Below are 25638 nucleotides of genomic sequence, written 5' to 3' on the forward strand. Positions count from 1 at the left end.
AGAGGCTCTTTAGTTCTTCTTCACTTTCTGCCATAAAGGTGATGTTATCTGCATATCTGAGGTTATTGATATTTCTCCCGGCAATCTTGATTCCAACTTGTGCTTCCTTCAGCCCTGCGTTTCTCATGATGTACTCTGCATATAAGTTAAACAAGCAGGGTGACAATATAACAGCTTGATGTACTCCTTTTCCTATTTGGAACCAGTCTGTTGTTCCATGTCCAGTTCTAACTGTTGCTTCCTGACCTGCATACAGGTTTCTCAAGAGGCAGGTCAGGTGGCCTGGTATTCCCATCTCTTTCAGAATTTTCCACAGTTTATTGTGATCCACACAGTCAAAGGCTTTGGCATAATCAATAAAGCAGAAACAGATGTTTTTCTGGAACTCTCTTGCTTTTTCAGTGATCCAGCAGGTGTTGGCAATTTGATCTCTGGTTCCTCTTCCTTTTCTAAAACCAGCTTGAACATCTGGACGTTCACAGTTCACGTATTGTTGAAGCCTGGCTTGGAGAATTTTGAGCATTACTTTACTAGTATGTGAGATGAGTGCAATTGTGTGGTAGTTTGAGCATTCTTTGGCACTGCCTTTCTTTGGGATTGGAATAAAAATGACGTTTTCCAGTCCTGTGGCCACTGCTGAGTTTTCCAAATTTGCTGACATATTGAGTGCAGCACTTTCACAGCCTCATCTTTTAGGATTTGAAATAGCTCAACTGGAATTCCATCACTTCCACTAGCTTTGTTCATAGTGTTGCTTCCTAAGGCCCACTTGACTTCACATTCCAGGATGTCTGGCTCTAGTTGAGTGATCACACCATCTGGGTGATCATCTGGGTCATGAAGATCTTTTCTGTACAGTTTTTCTGGGTATGCTTGCCACCTCTTCTTACTATCTTTTGCTTAGGTTAGGTTCATACCATTTCTGTCCTTTATTGAGCCCATCTTTGCATGAAATGTTCCCTTGGTATCTTTAATTTTCTTGAAGAGATCTCTAGTCTTTCCCATTCTATTGTTTTCCTCTATTTCTTTGCACTGATCACTGAGGAAGGCTTTCTTATCTCTCCTTGCTGTTCTTTGGAACTCTGCATTCAAATGGGTATATCTTTCCTCTTCTCCTTTGCTTTTCACAGCTATTTTTAAGCCCTCCTCAGAGAGCCATTTTGCTTTTTTGCGTTCTTTTTTCTTGGGGATCGTCTTGACCCCCGTCTCCTGTACAGTGTCACGAACCTCCATCCATAGTTCATCAGGCACTCTATCAGATCTATCAGATATCTGTCTGTCTGTCTATCAGATCTAGTCCCTTAATCTATTTCCCACTTCCACTGTATAATAGTAAGGGATTTGATTATGAGAAGACTCTACACATGGACATCACCAGATGTTCAACACCGAAATCAGATTGATTATATTCTTTGCAGCCAAAGATGGAAAAGCCCTATACAGTCAGTAAAAACAAGACCAGGAGCTGACTGTGGTTCACATCATGAACTCCTTATTGTCAAATTCAGACTTAAATTGAAGAAAGTAGGGAAAACCAGTAGACCATTCAGGTATGACCTGAATCAAACCCCTCCCTGAGCAGGAGTTTTTATTTTTCCCTTAAGGCTTTGATGTTTTTCAAACAAAAATATAAAAGATCCAGAACCTCCCCTTAAGCTTCTTCACTAAGTAGTGGGTTTTTAGACAAGACAGAGGCCTGCTGTGGTGAGTGTGAGGGTGTGTGGTCCCTAAAGAGTACTGCCCAGAAGCCTCTTTTTCCCCTTCTTAGAGGGTTTTCTTACACGTTCCTTCCCCACAACCCTCTGATGTCTTTGCCACCGACCTTTTCTTCCGTCCTCCAAAGTATACTCAGACGGTTACCCTCATGTCGTCCTACCCATCTTTCCTGAACCCCAATTTCTTCAAGTAGCTCTCATTTTGCTCACAGCTGTTTCCCCTGCCCAGTAACGAGCCTGGCAGGCAAGGGGCGGAGGCAGCAGTAACTTCGGTCACACGGTGGCGCCCGCGAGCCTCCCAAAGCCCGAGCGTCACGTCTGTCACACTTCTCCTCCCGCCCCACCCGCGCCGGGGCGCAGAACCAGCCGCACCCCCGGCCTTCCCCGGCGGGACAGCGGAGAGCGTGCTTCGGCGTCCCAGCAGGCAGGCGAACGGCTGCAGCTGCGTCCGGCCCGCGCAGGAGGTGCGGCCGGCTGCGGGCGGCCCTGGCTCCAGGCTCCTCCTCCTGCCGATCTAGCCTTTTCCCACCCAGCCTCCACCCCTCCTCTGCTCGGCGCTGCAAATCCTAGGCTTCCCTGGGAGCGGCGGCGGGAGCAGCGAAGGCGGTCGGAGGAGCGCAGCCGGCCGTCCGCACGGATCACCCGGGCAGCAGCGGCGGCGGCGCTAGCTTAGCTCCGGAGGTTCCGCGGGGCCCAGCGCGCCCCTGCGAGGCTAGGAGAGAGGCGGGGGCTGCAGCTGAGCAAGGGGGAAGAAAGTGAGCGTGTGTGCGTTGTGTGCGTGCGAGAGTGTAGGGGGCGACAGGCTCGAATTAGGGCAGCAGAGAGGGCAGGGGAACCGGGGTGCGGCTCCCCAGTGTCTCCCCCAGCGGCACCCGCTTCCCGGCGCCCCTCACCATGGACCTGCGCGGAGTCGGGATGTGCCTTGGCCGCAGCGCGCGGGTGGCTGCCCGGCCCTGGGGGTGCGCGGGCGCGCGCGCGGAGATGGCGAGGTAGGATGGCCGTCCAGCGCGACCCCTGCCGCCCCAACCCAGCGGCCCCTGGGCGGTGCAGCTGACTCGCTGGAGCGCACAGGGGTGTGGGCGGAGGCGGCCCCGCAGCGCCCGCGTCTTCGGGAGTCGCTTTTCCTTTTCCACCCACTCGCACCTGCCACCGCGCGGATACCATGTCGAAAGCGGCTGGAGGCGCATCGGCGGCGGAAAGTTGTCCTCCAACCTCTGCCGGCCCGCCTGCGGCCGCCGCCGTGGAGGACCTGTCCAAAGTGTCGGACCAGGAGCTGCTGCAGTGGAGCAAGGAGGAGCTGATCCGCTGCCTGCGGCGCGCGGAGGCCGAGAAGGTGAGCGCGATGCTGGACCACAGCAACCTCATCCGGGAGGTCAACCGCCGCCTGCAGCTGCACCTCGGCGAGATACGCGGGCTCAAGGTGAGCGCTGCGCTCGGCAGGGCGGGGAGCTGGGCACCGGGGAGGTGGGGCCAGGCCACTTTCCCTCCTTCCGTCAACAGGTAGTGCTCCCCTGTCTCCCTGTCTGCATCCCCCGATCCCCTTCCCCAGCCCTTTGGAAACTTTTCCAAACTTCGGAGACATTTGGTTCCCTCCTCTTCCCCATATGGGGCGCGCTAGCGTCGAACTCGGTGGTCCTTCGTGGCCCCAGGAGCGTGCTCCAGGGATGTCGAAAGGCTGGGAGGTCAGCGATGGGCATGCGGAATCTTTAATTTCCCAGGAAACCTGGAAAATCGGTGCTTTGGGGAGCCGGGTTACAGCCAGGCAGGAAACAAAAACGAGCTTAGGGTTGAGTCCAGGGCGTCTTCGCCCTTGGGGATCAGGGGTACCATACGGTTGCTCTGGCGTCACGACTTCCCCATGGGGCATAAGGCGAAGAAAGGGACAGTGCTAGGGAAAAGGGCTGACGGAGCGCCCGGGGTGAAGCCTGGCGCCATCCCTGGAGCTGGGCTATGTCTCATCTTGCAGAGAAGCTTACCTCTGCCTTCCCGTTCTGTTTTCTACCTGTTCCGGTGCTTTCCTTCTCCTCGAGTTAGACTGGCATCATCTGGGGTTGCCCGACCGTACCATTTGCCCCCGATTTGATTATAAGTTCATCTAGCCTGGGGTGAAGGGCAGAGGGACTCAGTGTGGGAAGCACAAGGTTCTGAAAAGGGACCTCAAGTGTCAGCCAATGATGCTTTTCCTTTCTTTGCTATTAGGGGAAAGAAAAGAACAAAAGAAAAGCAAAACAGTAAAGCCCCAAACCCCCACTTAGTTTCTTTTCGCCTGGAAGCCTCTGAGTGTGCCTGCAGTGTGCCCGCCCCAGTGGCTGCCGCAGATGAGTGGTGGGGAACCGCCCTGCCCGTGTGTACCACAAACTTCCTTTCCTCACTGCTTGCGCTGGTGCCTCCTGGTATTCCTTCCTCTCATTGTTCTTCTTTTGTTTATAGGAAGCCAGACACAAACGAAATCTCTGAAGGAACCTGGGGAGCAAATACCCTCAGGCACATGCTGTTCTTGTCCCCTTTCCACTCCCACCCCACTTCTCAGTCTTAGACGCTTACCGAATTTCCCCAGCGGTCCAGCTCTAGGATTCTGGGGCAAAGGGGAGTGGGAGGGGCAGAAGGCAAGATGCTCACCTGGGTGCTGGGCCCACTCCAGGTGGAGATGGCCCTGCCCTGAGGCTCCAGCTGACTGTCATATGGTCCCTAGAGTGGGTGCAGTTGGGGGAATCTCAGTTAGAAAAACCCATGGCTTAATCTCTCTTTTGGTTTGATTCGTTCCTAATGGACTATTTATTAAGTACTAGACTCTTGGGGGATTAGAGGCAGGCCAGGGTAGTGGGGAGATCATCTCAGAGGTGGGTTTGCATCTACAGTAGAATCCTCATTTGGTCAGGTGGGTGAGCTTGGGTAATTAATTTCTCAGAGCTTCATTTTACTCATTAATAAAATGCAAATCATAGTAACCATCACCTTGGGGATTGTGACATAAATTATAATGTAGGTAAAGGTTTAATTCTGGACTTGTCTACAAAAATGGTGGTTATTGTCATCAGGTGACGATGCATAAGTATATGTATAGCCACGCATCTTCTGGATCAGTCCCAGTTTCCTCGGCAAAGCTGGACCCAAGTATAGTTCATGGTCCTCCAATTTAATCTTCTTCCATGGCTTGAACTATAATATGACTTGAAAGAGTTTGTAATTAATTTCCTAGAGATTTTGATAGTGTGGAGCATTGACATAAGTGCTTAGAAATACTTGAAAGTTCTTTTCGTTTGTGTGGACTGTGTGTAAGTCTATGTGTAAGTGGTGTGGGGAATGGGGGACCTGGTCTTGATTCCAGTAACCTCATTTAGAGGAATACCTATACGGCCAATTAAGAGCAGCTATTACACCCCATGTAGTCTCCCTTGTGGCTGGAATTCGTGACCAGTCCACCAGGTTCAGAAATGACGGGAGCAGGTTACTATCTGACACAGCCTCTGCTCATCCCCATCATCCCTCCCCCCAGGGCTGTGGTAAAGCCCTGTCAAGGGGCCAGCCATCTTCCCTCCCTTCCTCATCTCTGCTCAGAGCTTCCATAGACACCATCATGATCCATAAATGTCTGACTGAATCAGTAATAGTACATTTATTTTCATTTAATTGGAAGGAAGGGGATTTATTTTTTGCCCTCTGTTGGTTTGGGACTCTCAGCTGAAGACTATAAGTTTGGAGTAATTAAGGCCATAGCACTTTGCTTCCTTTTTTTTTTTTTTATTGTGAGCTGGCTTTGAAATTGCATTTCAATATTTTGAAGGCTGTGGACATGGGGAGATGGAAACATCATTCTCATCCTTTGAGGGGCCTATGACCCAGTCCAAGCACTGGCTTGGTAGTGCAGGGTGGGGCAGTAGAAAGTGAAAGGTTTTGGGTCCTGATGATTTGGGTAGCATGGGCAAATAGCTCACCTTTCTGAGCTTTCGTTTTTTTCATCTGCTAAATGGGTATATTATTTTTGCATGAAGTTTGATGAAGTTTAAATAATACACAGATGAAGAAACCCAGTGAGGTTCAATAGCTTTCTTAAGGTCACACAGATATGAAATGATCCAAGTAAGCTGATTTTTTTTTCTTTTGGCTGGTTGACATTCTCTGATTGGGATGCATCTTCCTAAAAGGGGTTCAAGAAAGGAGATTCTGGTTAGGGTGCTGATGTTGAAAGGGATGAATTCCTGAGAACCACATTCCTGCTCTCTGAACATGTATCAGCACTCACAGAGCTCTCTGGCCTAGAGTTTTGCCAGGGGAGGTTGGGGGCAACTGAATCTCTATGGATTTATCTGCAGCACATTAATTTTCCTCCTCGCTCTCCAACACACTAATTCCCCATCCTGCAATGATGGAAAAATAACAAAATAATTCTTTAACCTCAATTATAGTACTTGAGGGGTTTCCCTGATGGTGCAGTGGTAAAGAATCTACCTGCCAATGTAGAAGATGCAGGTTCAGTCGCTGAGTTGGGAAGATACCCTGGCAACCCAATCCAGTGTTCTTGCCTGGAAAATACCATGGACAGAGGAGTCTGGCGGGCTGCAGTTCATGGGGTCATAAGAAAGTCAGACAGGACTCAGTGACTGAGCGCTCATACACATGTAGTACTTGACAGTCCTATGTATGAAATTTGGGATGATGTGAATTTCAAGTGATTATACATTTAGTCTTTTTAAAAGCCCACTTTGGACAAATGGGTAACATCTAGTGGCCTGTTGCAATGTTAAAAAAACACTTACTGTTTTGAAAAAGACAACCCAAGTCTTAAAGTGACAGATTGGAAAAAACTAGCTCACAAGGTTATTATCAAGCTGGTTGCTTAGCTATACATTAGAAGGCAAAGGAAATAGCTAAAAATTGCAGAGTACATAATATTTGCAAGAACCCAGGTGGTGCTAGTGGTAAAGAACCCACATGCCAATGCAGGAGACATAAGAGATGCAGGTTTGATCCTTGGGTTGGGCGGATCCCCTGGAGGAGGGTATAGCAACCCACTCCAGTACTCTTGCCTGGAAAATACCGTGGACAGAGGAGCCTGGTAGGCTACAGTCCATGGGGTTGCAAAGAGTCAGGCATGACTGAAGTGACTTAGTATGCATGCAATGAAAAAAAGGAATGGTGAATAAATGAAAGAAAAGGTATACTGATAAAACTGAATGAGGCAATACCTGTCGCTTCAACCTCAACTAGAATTCTGACACTTGAGCAACACAGGTTTGAATGCTTCAGGTCCATTTTTACAGGAATATTTTCACTAGTAAATACTGCAGGGCTATGATGTGCCATTGCTTGAATCCATGATTGCGGATCTGGTGTGTATAGGGCCGACTATAAGTTGAATGGCTTTTCAACTTGGCCAGATGTCAGCACCCCTAGCCCCCAGCTTGTTCAGGAGTCACATGTATATATTTCACACCGTTTGGGAAGCAACCCATGGTGGCACAAGTCCTGTTTACGTCCCAGTTCTGGAGAAAACGGGAATAGTTGTAGGATAGTCAAAAGGTAATATTTTCACATGGAGATTCAGATGAAGAAGAACGTGAGTTGAACTTTCTGTGAAATACCAGAATTAAGCTAAATGTGGAAGAATTTTTGAAGCTGAGAAAGATTGATTTTGTTTAGCATTATTTTCTCAGAATATCCACAGCTTCTGATTTTCCATAAAGCACCCGTCTCAAGGGATAATTTATTCTCTTATTACTATAGGCTCCAACACAGCGGGAACTAGCAGAAAACAATAAGAAGCCTTTTGTCAGTAGCTAGAGCTGTGTCTTGTTTGGATCACTTGCCTAGGGCTTTAAAGGGTTGGTCGCTCCATCAACACCTATTAAGCATTCACTGTGTGTAGTGCACCAAGTCAGATGAATCAAATATGCAAAGAAAGACATTGAAATGGATTCTTGCCCTCCAGAAGCCATCTACATTAGAAAAGAAAAAAAAATGATGCCCAATGAGTGCTCTAGGGAGTGTTTCTTACAGGCATTAAGCAGTGAGTAGAAATTCATCATTCATTCTTTCAGACCTGGTGCTCCTGCATACCTGGTGCTCTTCTAGGGCTGGTGGAGTCTTATCAGAGCAAGCTCTCCTCTTAGGCGAATTCACAGACAGGGCAAGGTAGTTTTTTCTAGTTGGAAAGTTAGACCTAATCAGGGTTCCTAGTTAGCTGGTTCATAATTAGAGGGGGCTAAAGGTCCCCTGTAGCTCAGTCAGTAAAGAATCTGCCTGCAGTGCAGGAATCCTGGGTTTGAACCTGGGTCAGGAAGATCCTCTGGAGAAGGAAATGGCAACCCACTCCAGTATTCTTGCCTGGGAAATCTCATGGACAGAAGAGCCTGGTGGGCTGCAGTCATTGGGGTTGCAAAGAGTCAGGCATGACTGGGCGACTAACACTTACTTACTTACTTAAAGGTAGAAAGGCAGGAGAAAGCCTTTCGGGCCTGGTGCAAGGGTTTCTTCACTTTCCCTGGCAAAGGGGAGGTGATGGAGGCAGGAGAGATGTCACCTGCAGGGAAAGTGTTTGATCAGTTTGGCCAGGGAGAGCTTGAATTGGAATGAATGAGGGAAGTTAGGGGCTGGGGCAGATCAAGGCTGGGAGGCCTGGGGATGCTTTTGGAGACAGCAGGCCTGAGGTCAGAGGTGGCACTGGGAAGCGGAAGAAGTGGATGGGCATTAGAGGGAAGGAAACAGAGCCGTTGGTAATGCCAGGAGTTAGAATCAAGTTGAAAACTAAGCTGCACTGATCCTCTTTCTCCTCAGGCCTTGAGCCTCACTCCTGCCTTAGGCCTCATGACTGCCAGGCGGTGCCAGGCATGGTTGGCAGATGTTTTATGGTTTACTTCCTAGTCAGTATCAAGAAAAGCATTGGAGTCAGTCTGAGTTTGAGAGAATCAGGTCCCCTCTCCGAGTGCCTCTAGTTCTGGGTTGTCTGACAGTCACAGGACCAGAGGTTTTCAGGCTTTGTGAAGCAAGGGAAATCTTAGGTAGCTGCCCCCCTTTCACCCCCTCCGAAGGATGGCGCTGCAAGAAACAGCTACCTTTTACTCTGTGTGAATGGAGACTAAATGGGGGTTTCACAGTTAATTCTGAATGCCTTGATTTCAGGTATCCACAGTGGGGGTGCTGTGTGTGGGATACACAGAGGTGAAAGGAATAGATGGGTCTCCATTCTCATGGCTCTGGTCCTGTGAAGGAGACTTGACCAGTAGTCACACTCAACCATATGTGATTAGAAGTTGTAAAAAGCCCAACAGAGGGGATGCTGAAGGGGTCCAGCACAGAAGAGGACTTTCTTTAGATTAGCCGTCCGGGACGGCTTCTGTGGGGAAGTGTCATAAAGGCTGTGTAGAGGCTGGGAAGCATCTGAATGAAAGGCGGATGGGCTCGTCCTTGGGCCTGAGACCAGCCAGCATGGGTGGGGCTCAGCACGTGATGGGGAGGAATGGTCTCACTTTGTCCACTGCCTCCGTGGGCTGCAGCCGCCGGCATCTCCCTCTGCCTGGACTTACCATGTAGCCTCCTAGCTGGTCTTCCAGCTTTCACCTTATCCTGTCTCCCTCACTTCAAGTCACTCCCTCCTTCCACCCCCCAGCAAACTCACAACACTGGTGATCCTTTATAGAACGAAGCACATCATGCCAGTCCTCTAGCCTCAGCTCCTCAACAGTCCAGAATTTTCCTGTGGCTGCTGTGGCCCACATTCCCTAGCCCTGGCAGCCACCCACGTGGACCTCGCCTCCGGACCTCCGTCCTCACTGCCCCTCTTGCTCATGGCGCTTTAGGTCCGCTGACCTTGCTGCAGTGTGAGCCACGCTTGTCTCGGGGCTTTTACACTGGCCTTTCTCTCTTTCAACAAACGTTTGCTCCTTGATTTCACCCAGGTCTTTGCTCAAATGTTTTCCTTCTCTGCAGAAGTGCCTTCTCTTTATAGATAGTATTTTTTCACCTGCTTTAGTCTTTTTCCCAGCACTTTTTACTATGACGTTACATCCTGTAATTTTTGCTAGTCTTTCCCACCAAAATGAAAGCCATGGGAAGGTCGAGGTCCTTCAAGGTCAAGGTCCACAGTCAGTGTCCTTGCTGTGCCCGCTGATCTCTCCCTAGCACCTGGACTAAGACCTTGCACATAATGGATGTTTACTAAATATTCAGGAAGGAATCACCATTCATGCTGGAGAAGTAGGCCAGTTGAGAGGACTGGGAGCCTTTTGAGACTTACAGGATTTTGCACTTTGTCCTAAGGGCAGTGAGACCCTTTTAAGGCTTTGAAGCATGGGAGTGACAAGGTAAATTTCAGAGGTAGAGTTCAGGAGATGTGTTTGGCTTGCAAACGGGAGGTGAGGGAGAAGGAAGTGCCAGGCACAACTACAGATTCCTATGAAGAGAAACAGGATGGGTGGAGGTGGCGTGTGCTGAAAGGTGTGATTTGGGGAGGGGAGTCTGAATATAACACAAGAGCTTGAATTTCCGTGAGATGCGTGGGAGACCTGGGGGGGTTGGGGCTGGCAACAAGGGGCTGGATGTGCAGGACTGAAGCGCCACCAGAGGGCAGTTATGTTGCTCCCTGGAGAGGGGTCGGGGCTGCAGATCCCATGTCATGGGGCGAACGCCAAGGCTGTGTTTCTTATTTGTGGTGATGAAAAGTCTGTTGCTTCAGAGCTTTTAAGTCTTTCACAGGTCCCAAGTAGCCATCTTTCTTCCTTGAAGGTGAGGCAGGGACCCTTGTATTTTTTTTCTTTTTTCTTTTTTACCGATTTCCTGTTAATGAACTGGCTGCTCCCTCAAGACTGACTGGATGACCTTGGACAGGTGAAGCTTTTTGAGGTCCAGTTTCCCATTCTGTAAAAGACCCAGGAAAACCATTATCCCCTGAGGGTTTGGTGAGAAGTAGATGAGATAATGCACGTAAAGCAGGGGGCAGGGAGCATAATCAATACCCATTATTTTCATTTTTATGGATAGCTAGGCATCTTTAGCTTCCGCTCACCTTCTCACTTCCTCCCCTAACATCACAGAGAATTCACCCATTCCCGACTCCCAGCTCCCAGGAAGTGTGAGCCTGGTGCCCCGGCCCATACGTGATCATACCTCCCTTGAATGGCTGTGTGTCTCTTTTCAGGATATTAACCAGAAACTCCAGGAGGACAACCAGGAACTGAGGGACCTCTGCTGTTTCCTGGATGATGACCGGCAGAAGGGCAAGAGGGTGTCCCGGGAATGGCAGAGACTGGGCCGGTACACGGCGGGGGTGATGCACAAGGAGGTGGCCTTATACCTGCAGAAGCTGAAGGAGCTGGAGGTGAAGCAGGAGGAGGTTGTGAAGGAGAACATGGAGCTCAAGGAGCTGTGTGTGCTGCTGGACGAGGAGAAGGGCACGGGCTGCGCGGGCAGCCGCTGCTCCATCGACAGCCAGGCCAGCCTGTGCCAGCTCTCCTGCCGCCACGGCGCCCTATGTGCGGGACGTGGGCGATGGCAGCAGCACTTCCAGCACAGGCAGCACCGACAGCCCCGACCACAAGCACCACGCGGGCGGCGGCAGCCCCGAGCACCTGCAGAAAGCCAGGCCGGAGGGCAGCCCGGAGCACGCCAAGCACGGGAGTGCCAGCCCCGAGCATCTGCAGAAAGCCAGGGCCTCCGGGACCCCAGATCACCCCAAAGCGCTCAAAGGCCCCAGCCCCGAGCACCACAAACCCTTGTGCAAGGGCAGTCCAGAACAGCAGAGGCACCCACACGCAGGGAACAGCCCGGAAACGCTGCCCAAGCACGTGCTGAGCGGGAGCCCCGAACACTTCCAGAAGCACAGGCCCGGGGGCAGCCCAGAGCACCCCAGGCACAGCGGAGGAAGCCCCGAGCATCTGCAGAAACACGCCCTTGGTGGGAGCCTGGAGCACCTCCCCAGGGTCAGGGGCACCAGCCCCGAGCACCTCAAACAGCATTTCGGGGGGAGCCCTGATCACAAACACGCGGGTGGAGGCGGCGGCAGCGGCGGCGGCAGCAGGGAGGGCACCCTCCGAAGGCAGGCGCAAGAGGATGTGTCCGCCCATCACCGGAATGTCTACAGTGGCATGAACGGTGGGTCAGTACGTGCTGCGGAACTGGGGCAACTCTGTAGACAGTTAAGATGATGAAGGGCTTGCCAGCCACGTAAGCAAGTGCGGGTGCCAGCAGGCGCTGGCCTGGAGGTGGGTGGGGAAGGGCAGCATACTTTTGCCCCCAAATTATGGTGTGTGTTACTCACCCTCCATTTGTCCTAGTTTTTTGCATTTATCAGGTAGCCTGGAGAATATTGGGGAGGAGGGGGCAGGGGAAGGAGAGGAATAATAATTCTGTGGGACCCTGAGTATTCAGGGTGAGATTTTGGTCATTGAAGATAAAAATAGAACCAATCTAAGATTGCTGTGTCTTCAACATTTTCCTAGTTGTGTGTAGTTTCCTACAGGGCTCTGCTGAAACAGGTGACCAGAGGTTTCTGAATCCAGTTAACAGCTTATGTGCAGGAAGAAATAAGTATTTATTATGAGAAACAATAACACTAAAAAAGAACTAGGGCGTCCTTAAATGGCTTGAAACTGGGTTGCCACGTGCCTGTAAACATGCCTTACTTTACCTTGAGGATGTGTTGGGGACTTCAACAGGGATCTGTGACTTTTCTTTCCATCTGGAGTGCATCAAATGATTTCCTTCCCAGTTCAGTCAAAACCCACCCAGTCCTCTCATAAAAGTCCCTCAAAGGTATTCTGAGTAGCATACTCTTTTACATTGCGAGTCATCTTTCTGGTTGTTTAAGTGGTCCCTTTAAAATGTACAGATGTGTTTGAACATTCCTTTGCTTTCCAAAGCGTAACAGCCACTACATTTGCTAACACTACAGCCCTGAACCTGACTCCAAACCTTTTGGAAGAGGTTTAATTTTCTGCATCTTGGTTCTGAAACCACTTTGAACGTGAGAGAAAATAGTTTTCTGTTTTTTAAAAAAAAATCCTCACAGTTCTTTTATGTTACATGTGGCCGAGTTAGAACTAAAATGACTGGCTTTATGAAGTGGAGTTTTTGCATCCAAAAATTTTCAGTATCTGAGGTTTTTCACTTTATCTGAAAGCTGCCCCAGAGTCTGTGTGAAGTCAATTCTGAGCAGTGGTCGAGGCCACCAATTTTAGCAGTGACACAAAGAGGTAAAATTTCAATATTATACTTGGGGATTTACCTGTTGGATTTCATTTCATCCTAATCTTATAGTGCTGAAAATTGACTCCTGAAGCTTGGCTTCTAATACATCCAATATTTTAAGCACAGATTTGGAACTGGAAAGAGCAGGAAAGGGCGGATGCTGTTGCTTTCTCAGTTGTGTGTGCTGGGAGGTGGAAGCCAGGAGAAGCTAGTTCACTGTTGTGTTGAGGCCACCGCCTGGCTGGTGGGGGCTTTTACTTTGCTGATGGCGCCCTCGCTTGCTCTTGCTCCAGAGGTGGAGGAGGGGCCTGATTGCAGGGCAGCCTCAGCTGTGCAGTTCTCACAAGAGATGAAAGTCTCTTAAAAAGATATTTTGGTTGTGTTGCTATCACAGGATGTATGTATCATCAGCTATGAAACTTGACCTCGGGGGTAATGGGTTAACGGGAAGGTAAAGTTGATGACTTTTCTGTTTCTTGATTATTTTTTAACTAGCATGAATAGTAAATGTGCACACTATTTTGAGGAAATTTTGTGTCTTGAATCAAAATAAAGATTACTTAAGGGCAGGTGGTTCACTTACAAAACAATTCTTCTTGCAAAAGGACTTATTTAAATAAAGAACGTCTCTAATTAATGTACAATTTAACTTACCAGAAGGGATTTTAGGTACAATTTTTAAGCAATTTTTGCTAAGTAAGGTCTGTCTCTAGATTGAGAGGACATTACATCATGGAATCTTATTGCCTGAGTTCAGACTAATTTCACAGGAAATTTTTTTTTTTTAAATTTTTTTAATTTAGTTAAAGATTTGATGTAACATAGATATATTCTTTAGAATGAAACCATAGTTTCTTGTTTACTTCAAGTTTTCCCTTTCAAAAGTGACAAATCTTCTGCAGTTGATATCCTCACCAAAGTGTATTTGTAGTCTATTTGCATTGCATTTTTATTTCAGTAATTAATTGGAAAATGAAGAGGCACGATGAGATGTTTATGGATCATCAGCCTTGGGCACTGGTAGCTTGTGTTTATCCTGCTGTTACAAATTAATTTTTTATATGGATGGTAAGACATGACTTTTCAAATTTTTAAATCCCCACACACTTTGGTTGAATTACTGGCTTATAAACAGATAGGAATCAGCAGCGAGGTAAATCCCAAATTGCAAATTTGCTGAGTCATTTACAGAGTCCTTCAGTGTGGGGTTGGAGTGATGGGTGTTTTGGATGAGCACTTAAATGTTTTTGCTTGAACACAAAGCAGGTGAAAATTGTGAGGGAATCATTTGGTGTGATTTGGGAGGTGTAGCAGCATTCCCAACTTACTGGTCTACCAGTAAGCCACCCCCAGTTGTGACAATTATATCTCCAGACAACTGTCAGAGGTTCCTGGGGTAGCGAGACAGCAAGATTACCCCTGGTTCAAAATCACTGCTTTCGAGCAGCATTTTTCAGTTTGGCTGCAGGTTAAAATCACTGGACTGACTTTGTAAAAACACTGGTGCATGGACCCCACATTCTGATGAACATTGATTTTTTTCTGGCACTGTGCTGTAGGCACATTGTAAAAAAGAACCCTTCAGGTGATTCTAATAAGCAGACCAGGTGGAAGCCCCTAGCCAAGGTGCGTGGTTGTTGGATAAGATAGGTTGGTGTGAGTGAAGCTCTTAAACACCTAGGCAGCCTGGGAAGAAGGGAGTTCTTTCCTTTGCTGACCGCCAGAACTGAGAGGACTGATCGCAGCAGGTACTGAAAAACTGCACCCCTCACAACCCCAGCCCAAGGCTATCTTTGGGGGTGTGAGTTGAAAATTTGAGGTTTTGATGGGTGGGATTATTAGGTTAATTTGGGGAAACTGACATGTGAATCATTTAAGGCTACTTTTTAAAGCCTTCACATCAAGATAAAGAAGCACGGGGGTTTCTAGCTTATTTCCAGTGCATGTAGATCATATGGCATCTGCATCCTACTGGCTTTTTCCCACAAGAGAACCCCACATTTCAGATCTCTCAGTTTATAGGTTTTACCTTGAGTTTTAAGATTGCTTCTAATTCTCTGTTGAGGTTACTAATGAGTAGATGAAAGATGCTGATAACACAAAAATGGCCTTGTCTGTTAGGAATGAGATAACCTGTGTCTGGAAGAGCCCAGCACTGTGAGTTCAATAGTGGTACATTACAGCATGAGTGATCGCTCTCATCGATCTTTTATTTTTGCTTAGAAAAAGTCAGACCATCACTTATGAATGCATTTGGACAATAGAAATTGACTGTCTCTTGGGAGAAAAATGTCAGCAGTTACAGAAATACTATAGAACTGATTTTTAACTGAGGTTCTCTGAGTATATTTTCTATTGTGTGAGCTGACACAGAGATGGTTAAAGACCTTGATAATAGTTTTTGATCTTCAAGCTTCAGTATGGTAATTTGGTAGCCTTATATACACTTTGATAGGACATCAATTTTAAGACTTTTTGAAAAATATAATCGATTATACTCTACCTGTTTATTCAAAGCCTGTTGCATTTATCATAAGAATAAATTTGATTTAATGACATAGAATGCTTAATATTGGAAGTATAGTTTAAGATATTGTAAACTCTCTGAGGGGCAAACTATTATTAGAAAACCTAGATGGCTTACAGAGGTAATTTCTGGTAGAATGTAAGGTTTTCAGCTGCACTGGCAATAATAGCACAAAGCTATAAACATTCTTGAAATCTTGGGGACCATTTTAATCTTCTAAGGAGATTATCTATATCATCTATATGCTCTGTGTGTATGTGTTTATATATATATATTTCAGTAACTTTAATATTATGTTTAAATAATGCCAGCCATTCAGCTGATTGATTCTGTTTAGCAAACATCTTTAAATGCATTGGGGTTCAGTCACATAAGCTGTGAAGCTGAAGACAAATTACTTTCAGCTGATCATGGTTGTGCTCTTTAGACCTAGTTGAAATCAATTAAATATTTGTAGTTTGGGGTCCATTGCAACTTTTCAGAAGATACGCACAGTAGGAAAATACACTTGAGTTAGTAATGCTTTTATCTTTTTAACTGAAATGATTCAGAAAAAGCCTAACTTACAACAAAATTACGGTGACTATTCCATTTCATCTGAGGAGTCATTTTCACAAGTGTCAAATGAATAATAAGGCTCTACATTTACTCATAGTAATGATAGATTATTCTGGAGACATCAGTGTGGGGATCATATTAGTTAAGCTCCACTGCTCAAAAGTAAGAATGTGAAGCCAAACCTTGCAAAAACTGAAAGAAAAGTTTTGCTTGTGTAGCACCATTGGGCCAGTGTGTGATGAAGTCTCATGGAGGAGGGCACGGGAACCCACTCCAGTATTCTTGCCTGGAGAATCTCATGGACTGAGGAGCCTGTGTGTCTCCAGAGGTGGTCACAGTCCATAGGGTCGAAGAGTCAGGAATGACTGAAGCAACTTAACATGTATACATGTGTCGAAGTCTGTGACCCTCGACTCTGAAATTTCTCGTTTTAGCCACTTCTGATATTTAGAAACTCTGAAGCTAGATAGAGCTGTGTGTCCCTATGTTAGATAGCTCTTCTTTATTTTTTTTCCAATATCTACTTTTAATAGATTTTCAGTCACTCTAGTACCAGCATGGTGTCAGCAGTATTCCTTGCTGCCCTTACCTGCCCTGATTTTAACTCATTTCCTCACTGTTTCTAAATTCTTCTCTGCTCTAATGGTTGTCATACCTTGGAAAAATGGATAACCACACTGATTAGAAAGAACTGTGTTGAAAACAAGAGTAAGTGACCTTGAAGTATCCTTTTGTGAGTAAAGTGCATGGACTTTAGTGAATAATCATGTGTCATGCATTTATCAGTTATTTGGGCTGAAAAAGTTCGTTTTTGCTTGTTTTCTGGGTCTTGACTGTGTTTCAGATAATTGAAGTGTTTCTGTAATACAGGGGTCCCCCTACCTTTCAAAAATTTGCTCTACTGAAGACCTACCTTAGTACCTGTTTTTGCTAACCTAAAGAAATCTAGAGAGGATATTCAATTTTATGGAAAAGTGAAAAGCAAAAATAGCTTTCAGGGTTGGTTTGGCAGTGAGCCTCTGGAGAGGCAGTGGGCACCCCAAGTGGTGAGGGTGGCAGCGCCAAGCTCCTTCCGCGGGAAGCACACTCAGCATCAGGCCACCGTAGCTTTTCACTGTGTCTGTGAGCATCTGTGCTTTATCTCCATTCGCTTTGTGCATCTGTTAGCAAGATGTGTCTGAGGTAATTGCTGCTTCACTTTACGCTATTTCAGCTTACACACAGTTTCATAGGAGCGCTCGTTTTTTCTGATAGCAGGAGAACCCGTTAGCAACTCAGCAGTTTTTGCTCCTTGGGTACTACAGAACAACCAGGTTGCTCTTAATACTACTTTAATGCATAGTGTTTATGACAAGCTTTGTGAACATTTGAAGAAAAACACTTATTTTGAACTCGATCCTGGGAAATATTAAAAGTTTCATTTTATGAAATGGGCTGATTCTTCAAGAGTTCTAGGAAATTTGTGATTCAACATCAAGAGTAGACCATGGGACACTTGAGAAATCAGATGTGTGAAATCTCAGCTCTAATTTCTGTCTCTAATCTGCAGAAGAGTGAGGTTCAAGTTACTGCTGCTCCTGACATAAATTGCCTTCTCTTTTAGAGTGCCATTTGAGAGTTTCCAATAGAAAGAGTGGCTGCTCTTTCAGAGAGGGGAGATCCTTGAGCAGCAGAGTGGCAGAAGAGGTGTTTAGAGAAGAGAAAAGAGCAGAAGAATAGCAGCTTGTTTCATTGTCCTTATAAAGGCAGTACTGGTTTGTCCTCCTTAAGAAAAGACAGTGGCTAAGTTATTCACACCGTTGAGTTGTTTACAGTTTTCATGTCACAAAGAGTTAAATGTATTATAGCGCTATTTCCTAGCTAATATACAGATAATGCTTTCTTTTGAAACATCCCACCTGCTATTCCATGATCACATTGTCTGTTCTATATCTGAGGCTAATGTTTTGCTTATGTTATCGATATCATCTTTCTAAAGTCTCTGATATATGTGTTATAACTGTAATGGTTCTTTTATCTTCTGGCTTATTGGCATCTGTATAAGGGCTCTCATTTCATTCCATTCATTAGACTGATTCTTTTGCTTTTTAATGGCTGAGTAATATCATGTGTCATATGTACACAGCTTCCTATTCCATTCGTCTGTTTTGGATGGGCATCTGGGTTGCTTCATGTCTGGCTATTTATCTAAACATTGCCCGCGATGAACATTGGAGCAAGTAGTTCAGCTGCTCAGATCTGTTTCCTTGTGTGTAGCCCATGGTGCAGAATTGCAGGTCCATGCATTCATATTCCAGGTTTTCAAGAATATCGTCCACAGTCTTATCCATTGTGGACTGTACCTCAATTTCATGCACTATACAGTTGAAAGTTCACCTTTTCGGATTTCAGATCTCTCCAGCAATTTACAGCTTGTAGGAATTGATAATCCTCCTGACTCGGCAAATGATCACTTTTATGAATTGATTTTCTCCAGATAATGATGTGCTTGATATTTTTACAAAGTGCTAATGGATAGTAGCCAGTCTTCATGTCGTTCCTTGGAAATTAGAACTCGTTGAGTTTTGGCCCAATTTTTAGATTGGGTCCTAGAATTACAGGAGATTGGAGCTGGAGGAGTTGTCCTGTTAGTTATTTTTAGTTAAATCCTTTGCATCCTAGTTGCTTTCGTTTTGCTTAGTTCTTCTTTTCTCCTCACACATGAGGGCTTGCTCATTCTCAACACTTGCTTATAGTGTATCCTTTAGTTGTCTCAAATCTATTAAGTTTCATTAGCCAAAGGTTATTTTTGAGATTAGTTTCTGAAAAACGAATGTGAGACAGAGAGGGACCTGATGGAACTTAATGTCAAGGGAAAGTGTTTTCTTATTGTTCTCACAACTTAGCGTATTTTTGATATGTATGTATACCTGTCTTACTTTTGAGTCATTTAAATCCAATTTTGAGTTGAATTTTGTGATGGTTGTTAGAACTCTTTAGTTTCAATTCTTACTGTTCAGTTATTCCAGCACTCTCATTTTAAAAGAGTAGCCTAGTTCATATTCACCTAAAGAATAACCAAAAGACCTATACTAGAAACTATAAAAAACTGAAGAAAGTATTCAAGAGACACAAAACAGATGAGAAATATACCGTGTCATGATGGAAGAATCAATATTGTCAAAATGGCTATACTACCCAAAGTAATCTATAGATTCAATGCAATCCCTATCAAACTACCAACAGTATTTTTCACAGAACTAGAACAAATAATTTCACAATTTGTATGGAAATACAAAAAACCTCGAATAGCCAAAGTAATCCTGAGAAAGAAGAATGGAACTGGAGGAATCAATCTGCCTGACTTCAGACTCTACTACAAAGCCACAGTCATCAAGACAGTATGGTACTGGCACAAAGACAGAAATATAGATCAATGGAACAGAATAGAAAGCCCAGAGATAAATCCACGAACCTATGGTCACCTTATCTTCGACAAAGGAGGCAAGGACATACTTGAATCATTATGGAAGTGTGCACAAAGTCTTGGGAGTTCATCTTGGCCCTGGTTTGAAATTAGGCACACATTCAATTATAAATAGATGAAAGTATGGGGAGTGATTTTTTTTTTAGTTTTTTCCTTCTTCAGATCCCAGTTTTTTAGGCCTCCTGTGGGCTTTTCTATGAGACAGGATATGTAAAGGAGAAAGGTTGGGTTTTGATGATTGCTCTAAGTTTTTGTTTCAATTATTTGCTTTTCTCTCTCTCATGTGCACACTGTCTTGAGTGTTCTTATATGCATTTTTCATCAAACATTAAATGCTTTGAATTTGAAAATACTGAATGACTCCTTCCATTTTCAGCTACATAAAAGAAAGTGACTACTTACATTTAAAAATCTCACAGACAGGATAATTATATCACCATTTTTGCTTGCTTTTATGGTTGAGGGATAGAATGTTTTGGTTACCTTTTGATGACCAACATTTTGAAGATGGTCTCTGATTCCTGATTTGGTTTCTCTAGTCAGATATGTTCATTGCTATGTTAAACTCAGAATTTTGTCTTCTAGTCTTGATTATAAAGGAAAGTGAAAGGCCCTCTCATCTTTCTTCCAATTATTGAGGGGGGCATCTTTTGGCTTTTAGGGGTGACCCTGATTTGGCTGATGTGCAGCTTCAGCTTCCTGAGTGTCCATAATTGCCTCTTGTTTTAGAAATGGTAAGTGTGAATTGCATTTGGGAGCATAGATACACGTGTTTGTACATGTGTTTATTTGGTTAATTGAGAATGTCTATTTCATCGCTAAACAATTAGGACACTATCTGATAACACTTGGAGCTATAAGTTCAGTTCAGCCACTCAGTCACGTCCAATTCTTTGCAGCCCCATGGACTGCAGCACACTTCCAGGCTTCCCTGTCCATCACCAACTCCCGGAGCTTGCTCAAACTCATGTCCATCGAGTCTGTTGAGCTCCGACTTGATGGAGCTGTGAGGTCCTCTCCATTTCATGCACTTCTGATTGAGAAAATCGACTTTCAGAGATGTTCAGTGAGTTGTCCAAGGCCAATTGCCAGTTAGTAGAGAATTAGAATCCTGTGTACTCCAGGGCAAAGCATCACTTTTATAAAGATATTTAATCTTCCAGACTTTGAAGGTGCTTGATATAGGGGTAGTGTTAACAAAGATGTTAAATGGAATAGGAGACCAGTCTTCCTGTGTTCCTATTGGAAATTCCAGAAAACCAGCGAATTGCAATGATGAGTGAGACAGGGGGATGTCGGTAGACTTGGGCCTAGAGAAGTTACAGAGGAGATCTGGAGATGCAGGAGGGAGCTGGGATCGGTTGCCCCTGATTCAGTTAGGTGGGGTGAACTGTTCACAGCTGGGTGAACAAGTCTTGAAATGCATCCCTAGTAGAAGGAATATTCCTGCTTTTTGCTTGAGAGACCAACAGCCTTCTTGCTTTTCTTCCTCACACATGGACTCATCCCACCCAGGACCACATTCCTCCAGATCAATAGTCTTGTGAAGATGGGCTGACATTAGTCCTGTCCTCACACATCTGATTGTCTTCACAGCCAAAGGGCTTTGTCTGGAGAAGTGTCAGCTTCTGGACCACAAGAAACAGAAGGAAAGACCAGGAGCAAGGGGTTGGACCAGATGGCAACACCAACTGCTCTCAAGGAATTGTGTTTCTAATAACTCTGCTTACTGCAAACAAAACTAATTAAGCCCGTTTTTCTGATTTATGCTACTGTCGGCAGAAGTAAAGTACACTTTCATTACACTTTTGATGTCATTTAAAAGGTCAGAATATCTGAGTTGCAAATTTCTGTTCCAAGCAGCTGGGTCTGTTGAACTACTCTTGAGAATTCAAATTAACTATGCTTGTTAATTCAGCATCTCTTCAATTTTCCTAAACAGCAAGTGCCAGTTCACCTATTCACCTAAACAGTGTAATATAACCCTGAAAGACAAGTCACTTAGTCGAATCTGTAGGTGATGGATTCCAAGTGACTCAAAGGAAAGTGATGTAAGAGTCAACTTACAGGAAAGAAGGGGAGAGAGTGAAATTACTGGACAAAGGCTGAGTGAGTGGGGTGCTTTGAGGAATGTCAAAAGATCTACCTATTTGTGGTGCCCCTTGTTGCTAATAACCAGCAGTCTTACGTGATTGGCAAGGTCAGCTGCCTCATTGTTATAGGACCCAACCAGAATTGACCTGGTTATGGAGCTATATGGGAGGGCAGGGGGACTGGCTGAATTTAGCTATTTGTTGTATATACAAGGCACTTTGGAACAGAATAAATTTACGATTATGATCAATTAGAGGTCTAGAAATAAACATTATTCAGGTGGTTTGTCATAAATAGCTTTCTCAGTGTAGTGATTTTCATGAGAAACTGTTAGGAATCAAGGAACAGGCTTGAAAATTGCTTGATTTTGTAGTGTCCCTTTAGCGCTTAAATGGAGAGCAATACTTAGTCCTTCTTACTCTTACACTATATGCCATATGGTTTTCACCCTAAACTACTTTTGACTTTTTCCTGTTGTAATCTCAAAATTGTCCACTTTGGGTTTTATTGGCCTAGCACATAAATCTGTGATGGAAACATTGTTCTTGCTAGAGTCTGAATAGCCATGTATACAGTAGGCATTTATTTAAAAAAGAGACCTATGTTACTACTATTATACCTATTGACAAAACATAGCTAGTTATTTTTACATTTGTAGGTATAGGTGGAATTTCACATTTTAAAGGAATATGTAGATCAGTTCAATTGCACAGTCGTGTCTGACTCTTTGCAACCTCATGGACTGCAGCATGCCAGGCCTCTCTGTCACATCACCAATTCCCTACCCAAACTCATGTCCACGGAGTCGGTGATGCCATCCAACCATCTCATCCTCTGTTGTCCTCATCTTCTCCCGCCTTCAATCTTTCCCAGCATCAGGGTCTTTTCAAATGAGTCAGTTCTTCGCATCAGGTAGCCAAAGTATTGGAGTTTCAGCTTCAACATCAGTCCTTCCAATGAATATTCAGGGTTGGATTTCCTTTAGGATGGACTGGTTGGATTTTCTTGCTGTCCAAGGGACTCTCAAGAGTCTTTTCCAATACCACAGTTCAATTCTTCAGCGCTCAGCTTTTTTTATAGTTTGGCTCTCACATCCATACATGACTACTGGAAAAACCGTATCTTTGACTAGATTGACCTTTTTTGGCAAAGTAATGTCTCTGCTTTTTAATATGCTGTCTAGGTCAGTCATAACTCTTCTTCCAAGGAGAAAGTGTCTTTTAATTTCATGGCTGCAGTTAACATCTGCAGTGATTTTTGGAGCCCCCCCCAAATAAAGTCTGTCACTGTTTCCACTGTTTCCCCATCTATTTGCCATGAGGTGATGGGACCAGATGACATGATCTTAGTTTTCTGAATGTTGAGCTTTAAGCCAACTTTTTCACTCTCCTCTTTCACTTTCATCAAGAGGCTGTTTAGTTCTTCACTTTCTGCCATAAGGGTGGTGTCATCTGCATATCTGAGGTTATTGATATTTCTCCTGGCAATCTTGATTCCAGTTTGTGCTTTATCCAGTCCAGCATTTCTCATGATGTTCTCTGCATATAAGTTAAATAAGGGTGACGATATATAGCCTTGATGTACACCTTTTCCAATTTGGAACCAGTCTGTTGTTCCATGTCCAGTTCTAACTTGCTTCTTGGCCAGCATACAGATTTCTCAGGAGGCAGGTCAGGTGGTCTGGTATTCCCATCTCTTTCAGAATTTTCCACAGTTTATTGTTATCCACACAGTCAAAGGCTTTGGCATAATCAGTAAAGCAGAAACAGATTTTTTCTGGAACTCTCTTGCTTTTTCAATGATCCAGCAGATGTTGGCAATTTGATCTCTGGTTCCTCTTCCTTTTTCAAACCAGCTTGAACATGTGGAAGTTCATAGTTCACGTATTGCTGAAGCCTGGCTTGGAGAATTTTGAGCTTAACTTTACTAGCATGTGAGATGAGTGCAATTGTGCAGTAGTTTGAGCATTCTTTGGGATTGCCTTTCTTTGGGATTGGAATGAAAACTGACCTTTTCCAATCCTGTGGCCACTGCTGAGTTTTCCAAATTTGCTGGCATATTGAGTGCAGCACTTTCACAGCCTCATTTTTTAGAATTTGAAATAGCTTAACTGGAATTCTGTTACTTCCACTAGCTTTGTTCATAGTGCTGCTTCCTAAGGCCTACTTGACTTCACATTCCAGGATGTCTGGCTCTAGGTGAGTGATCACACCATCATGGTTATCTGGGTCATGAAGATCTTTTTTGTACAGTTCTTCTGTGTATGCTTGCCACCTCTTCTTAGTATCTTTTGCTTCTGTTAGGCCCATACCATTTCTGTCCTTTATTGTGCCCATCTTTGCATGAAAAGTTCCCTTGGTATCTCTGTTTCTTGAAGAGATCTATACTCTATTAGCCTTTGCCCTGCTTTATTCTGTATACCTAGGCCAAATTTGCCTGTCTTGGATATCTCTTGACTTCCTACTTTTGCATTCCAGTCCCCTATAATGAAAAGGACATCTTTTTTGGGTGTTAGTTCTAGAAGGTCTTGTAGGTCTTCATAGAACGTTTCAACTTCAGCTTCTTCAGCATTACTGGTTGGATCATAGAGTTGGATTACCATGATATTGAATGGTTTGCCTTAGAAATGAACAGAGATCATTCTGTTTTTTAGATTGCATCCAAGTATTGCATTTTGGACTCTTTTGTTGACTATGATGGCTACTCCATTTCTTCTAAGGGATTTTTGCCCACAGTAGTAGATATAATGGTCATCTGATTTAAATTCACCCATTCCAGCCCATTTTAGTTAGCTGATTCCTAGAATGTCAATGTTCACTCTTGCCATCTCCTGTTTGACCACTTCCTTGATTCATGGAACTAACATTCCAGGTTCCTGTGCAACATTGCTCTTTAGAGCATTGGGCTTTACTTCCATTACCAGTCACATCCACAACTGGGTGTTGTTTTTGCTTTGGTTCCATGTCTTCATTCTTTCTGGAGTTATTTCTCCACTGATCTCCAGTAGCATATTGTGCACAACTGACCTGAGGAGTTCATCTTTCAGTGTCCTATCTTTTTGCCTTTTCATACTGTTCATGAGGTTCTCAAGGCAAGAATACTGGAATAATTTGCCATTACCTTCTCCAGTGGACCACGTTTTGTCAGAACTCTCCACTGTGACCCGTCCATCTTGGGTGGCCCTACATGGCATGGCACGTGGTTTCATTGAGTTAGACAAGGCTGTGGTCCATGTGATTAGATTGGTTAGTTTTCTGTGATTGTGGTTTTCAGTCTGTCTGCCCTCTGATGGAGAAGGATAAGAGGCTTATGGAAGCTTTCTGATGGGAGAGACTGACTGAGGGGCAACTGGGTCTTGTTCTGATGGGCAGGGCCATGTGCAGTATATCTTTAATGCAAATTTCTGTTATTTGATCCTGAGGCCAAACTCTGATGGAGGTAATGAAAATAATGGTGGGTTCAAAAGTTCCCATGCACACACTGGTACCCTCAGTGTCCCCAGCCCTGCAGCAGGCCACTGCCTGCCCACACTGCCACTGGAGACTCATGGGCAAGTCTGGGTCAGTCTCTTGTGGGGTCGCTGCTCCTTTCTCCTGGGTCCTGGCACACATAAGGTTCTGTTTGTGCCCTCCCAGAATCTGTTTCCCCGGTCCTGTGTACATTCTGAAGGGGTTCTATGATTCTGTGGTGGGGTTAATGGTCACCTCCTCCAAGAGGGCTTATGCCATACCCAGATCTGCTTCACCCAGAGCCCCTGCCCCTGCAGCAGTCCACTGCTGACCCGTGCCTCTCAGGAGACACTCAGACACAGCTCTGTCTCGGTCTCTGTGGGGTCTCTGGGTCCTGGTGTGCACAATGTTTGAGACCTGATTGTCTCTGGCGGGTGTGGGGTTTGATTCTAAACGTGATTTCGGCCCTCCTGCTGTCTTGCTGTGGCTTCTCCTTGCCCTTTGACGTGGGGTATCTGCTCAAAGTCGCTCCAGCACCAAGCAGCTGCTGCTCCTGTGCCTACTGTCTTGCTGGGGCTTCTCTGCCCTTGGGTGTGGGGTATCTCCTCACAGTTGCCCCAGCACCACGTGGCTCCAGCCATCCTTAAA

General features: G+C 45.2%; 1 protein-coding gene across 1 annotated transcript in view; it reads left to right on the forward strand.

The window, feature by feature from the left end:
• The first annotated feature begins 2050 nt into the window (after window positions 1-2050).
• The window catches only part of CCDC85A (coiled-coil domain containing 85A), a 218198-nt gene continuing 194610 nt past the window's right edge, over window positions 2051-25638 (forward strand). The window contains 3 exon segments of the mRNA XM_020909034.2: window positions 2051-3135; window positions 10849-11163; window positions 11165-11801. Coding sequence (XP_020764693.1) covers window positions 2878-3135; window positions 10849-11163; window positions 11165-11801 — 1210 coding nt within the window. The 5' untranslated portion in view covers window positions 2051-2877.

This window comes from Odocoileus virginianus, chromosome 2, assembly GCF_023699985.2.
Source record: "Odocoileus virginianus isolate 20LAN1187 ecotype Illinois chromosome 2, Ovbor_1.2, whole genome shotgun sequence".
In the NCBI taxonomy this organism is placed as follows: domain Eukaryota; kingdom Metazoa; phylum Chordata; class Mammalia; order Artiodactyla; family Cervidae; genus Odocoileus; species Odocoileus virginianus.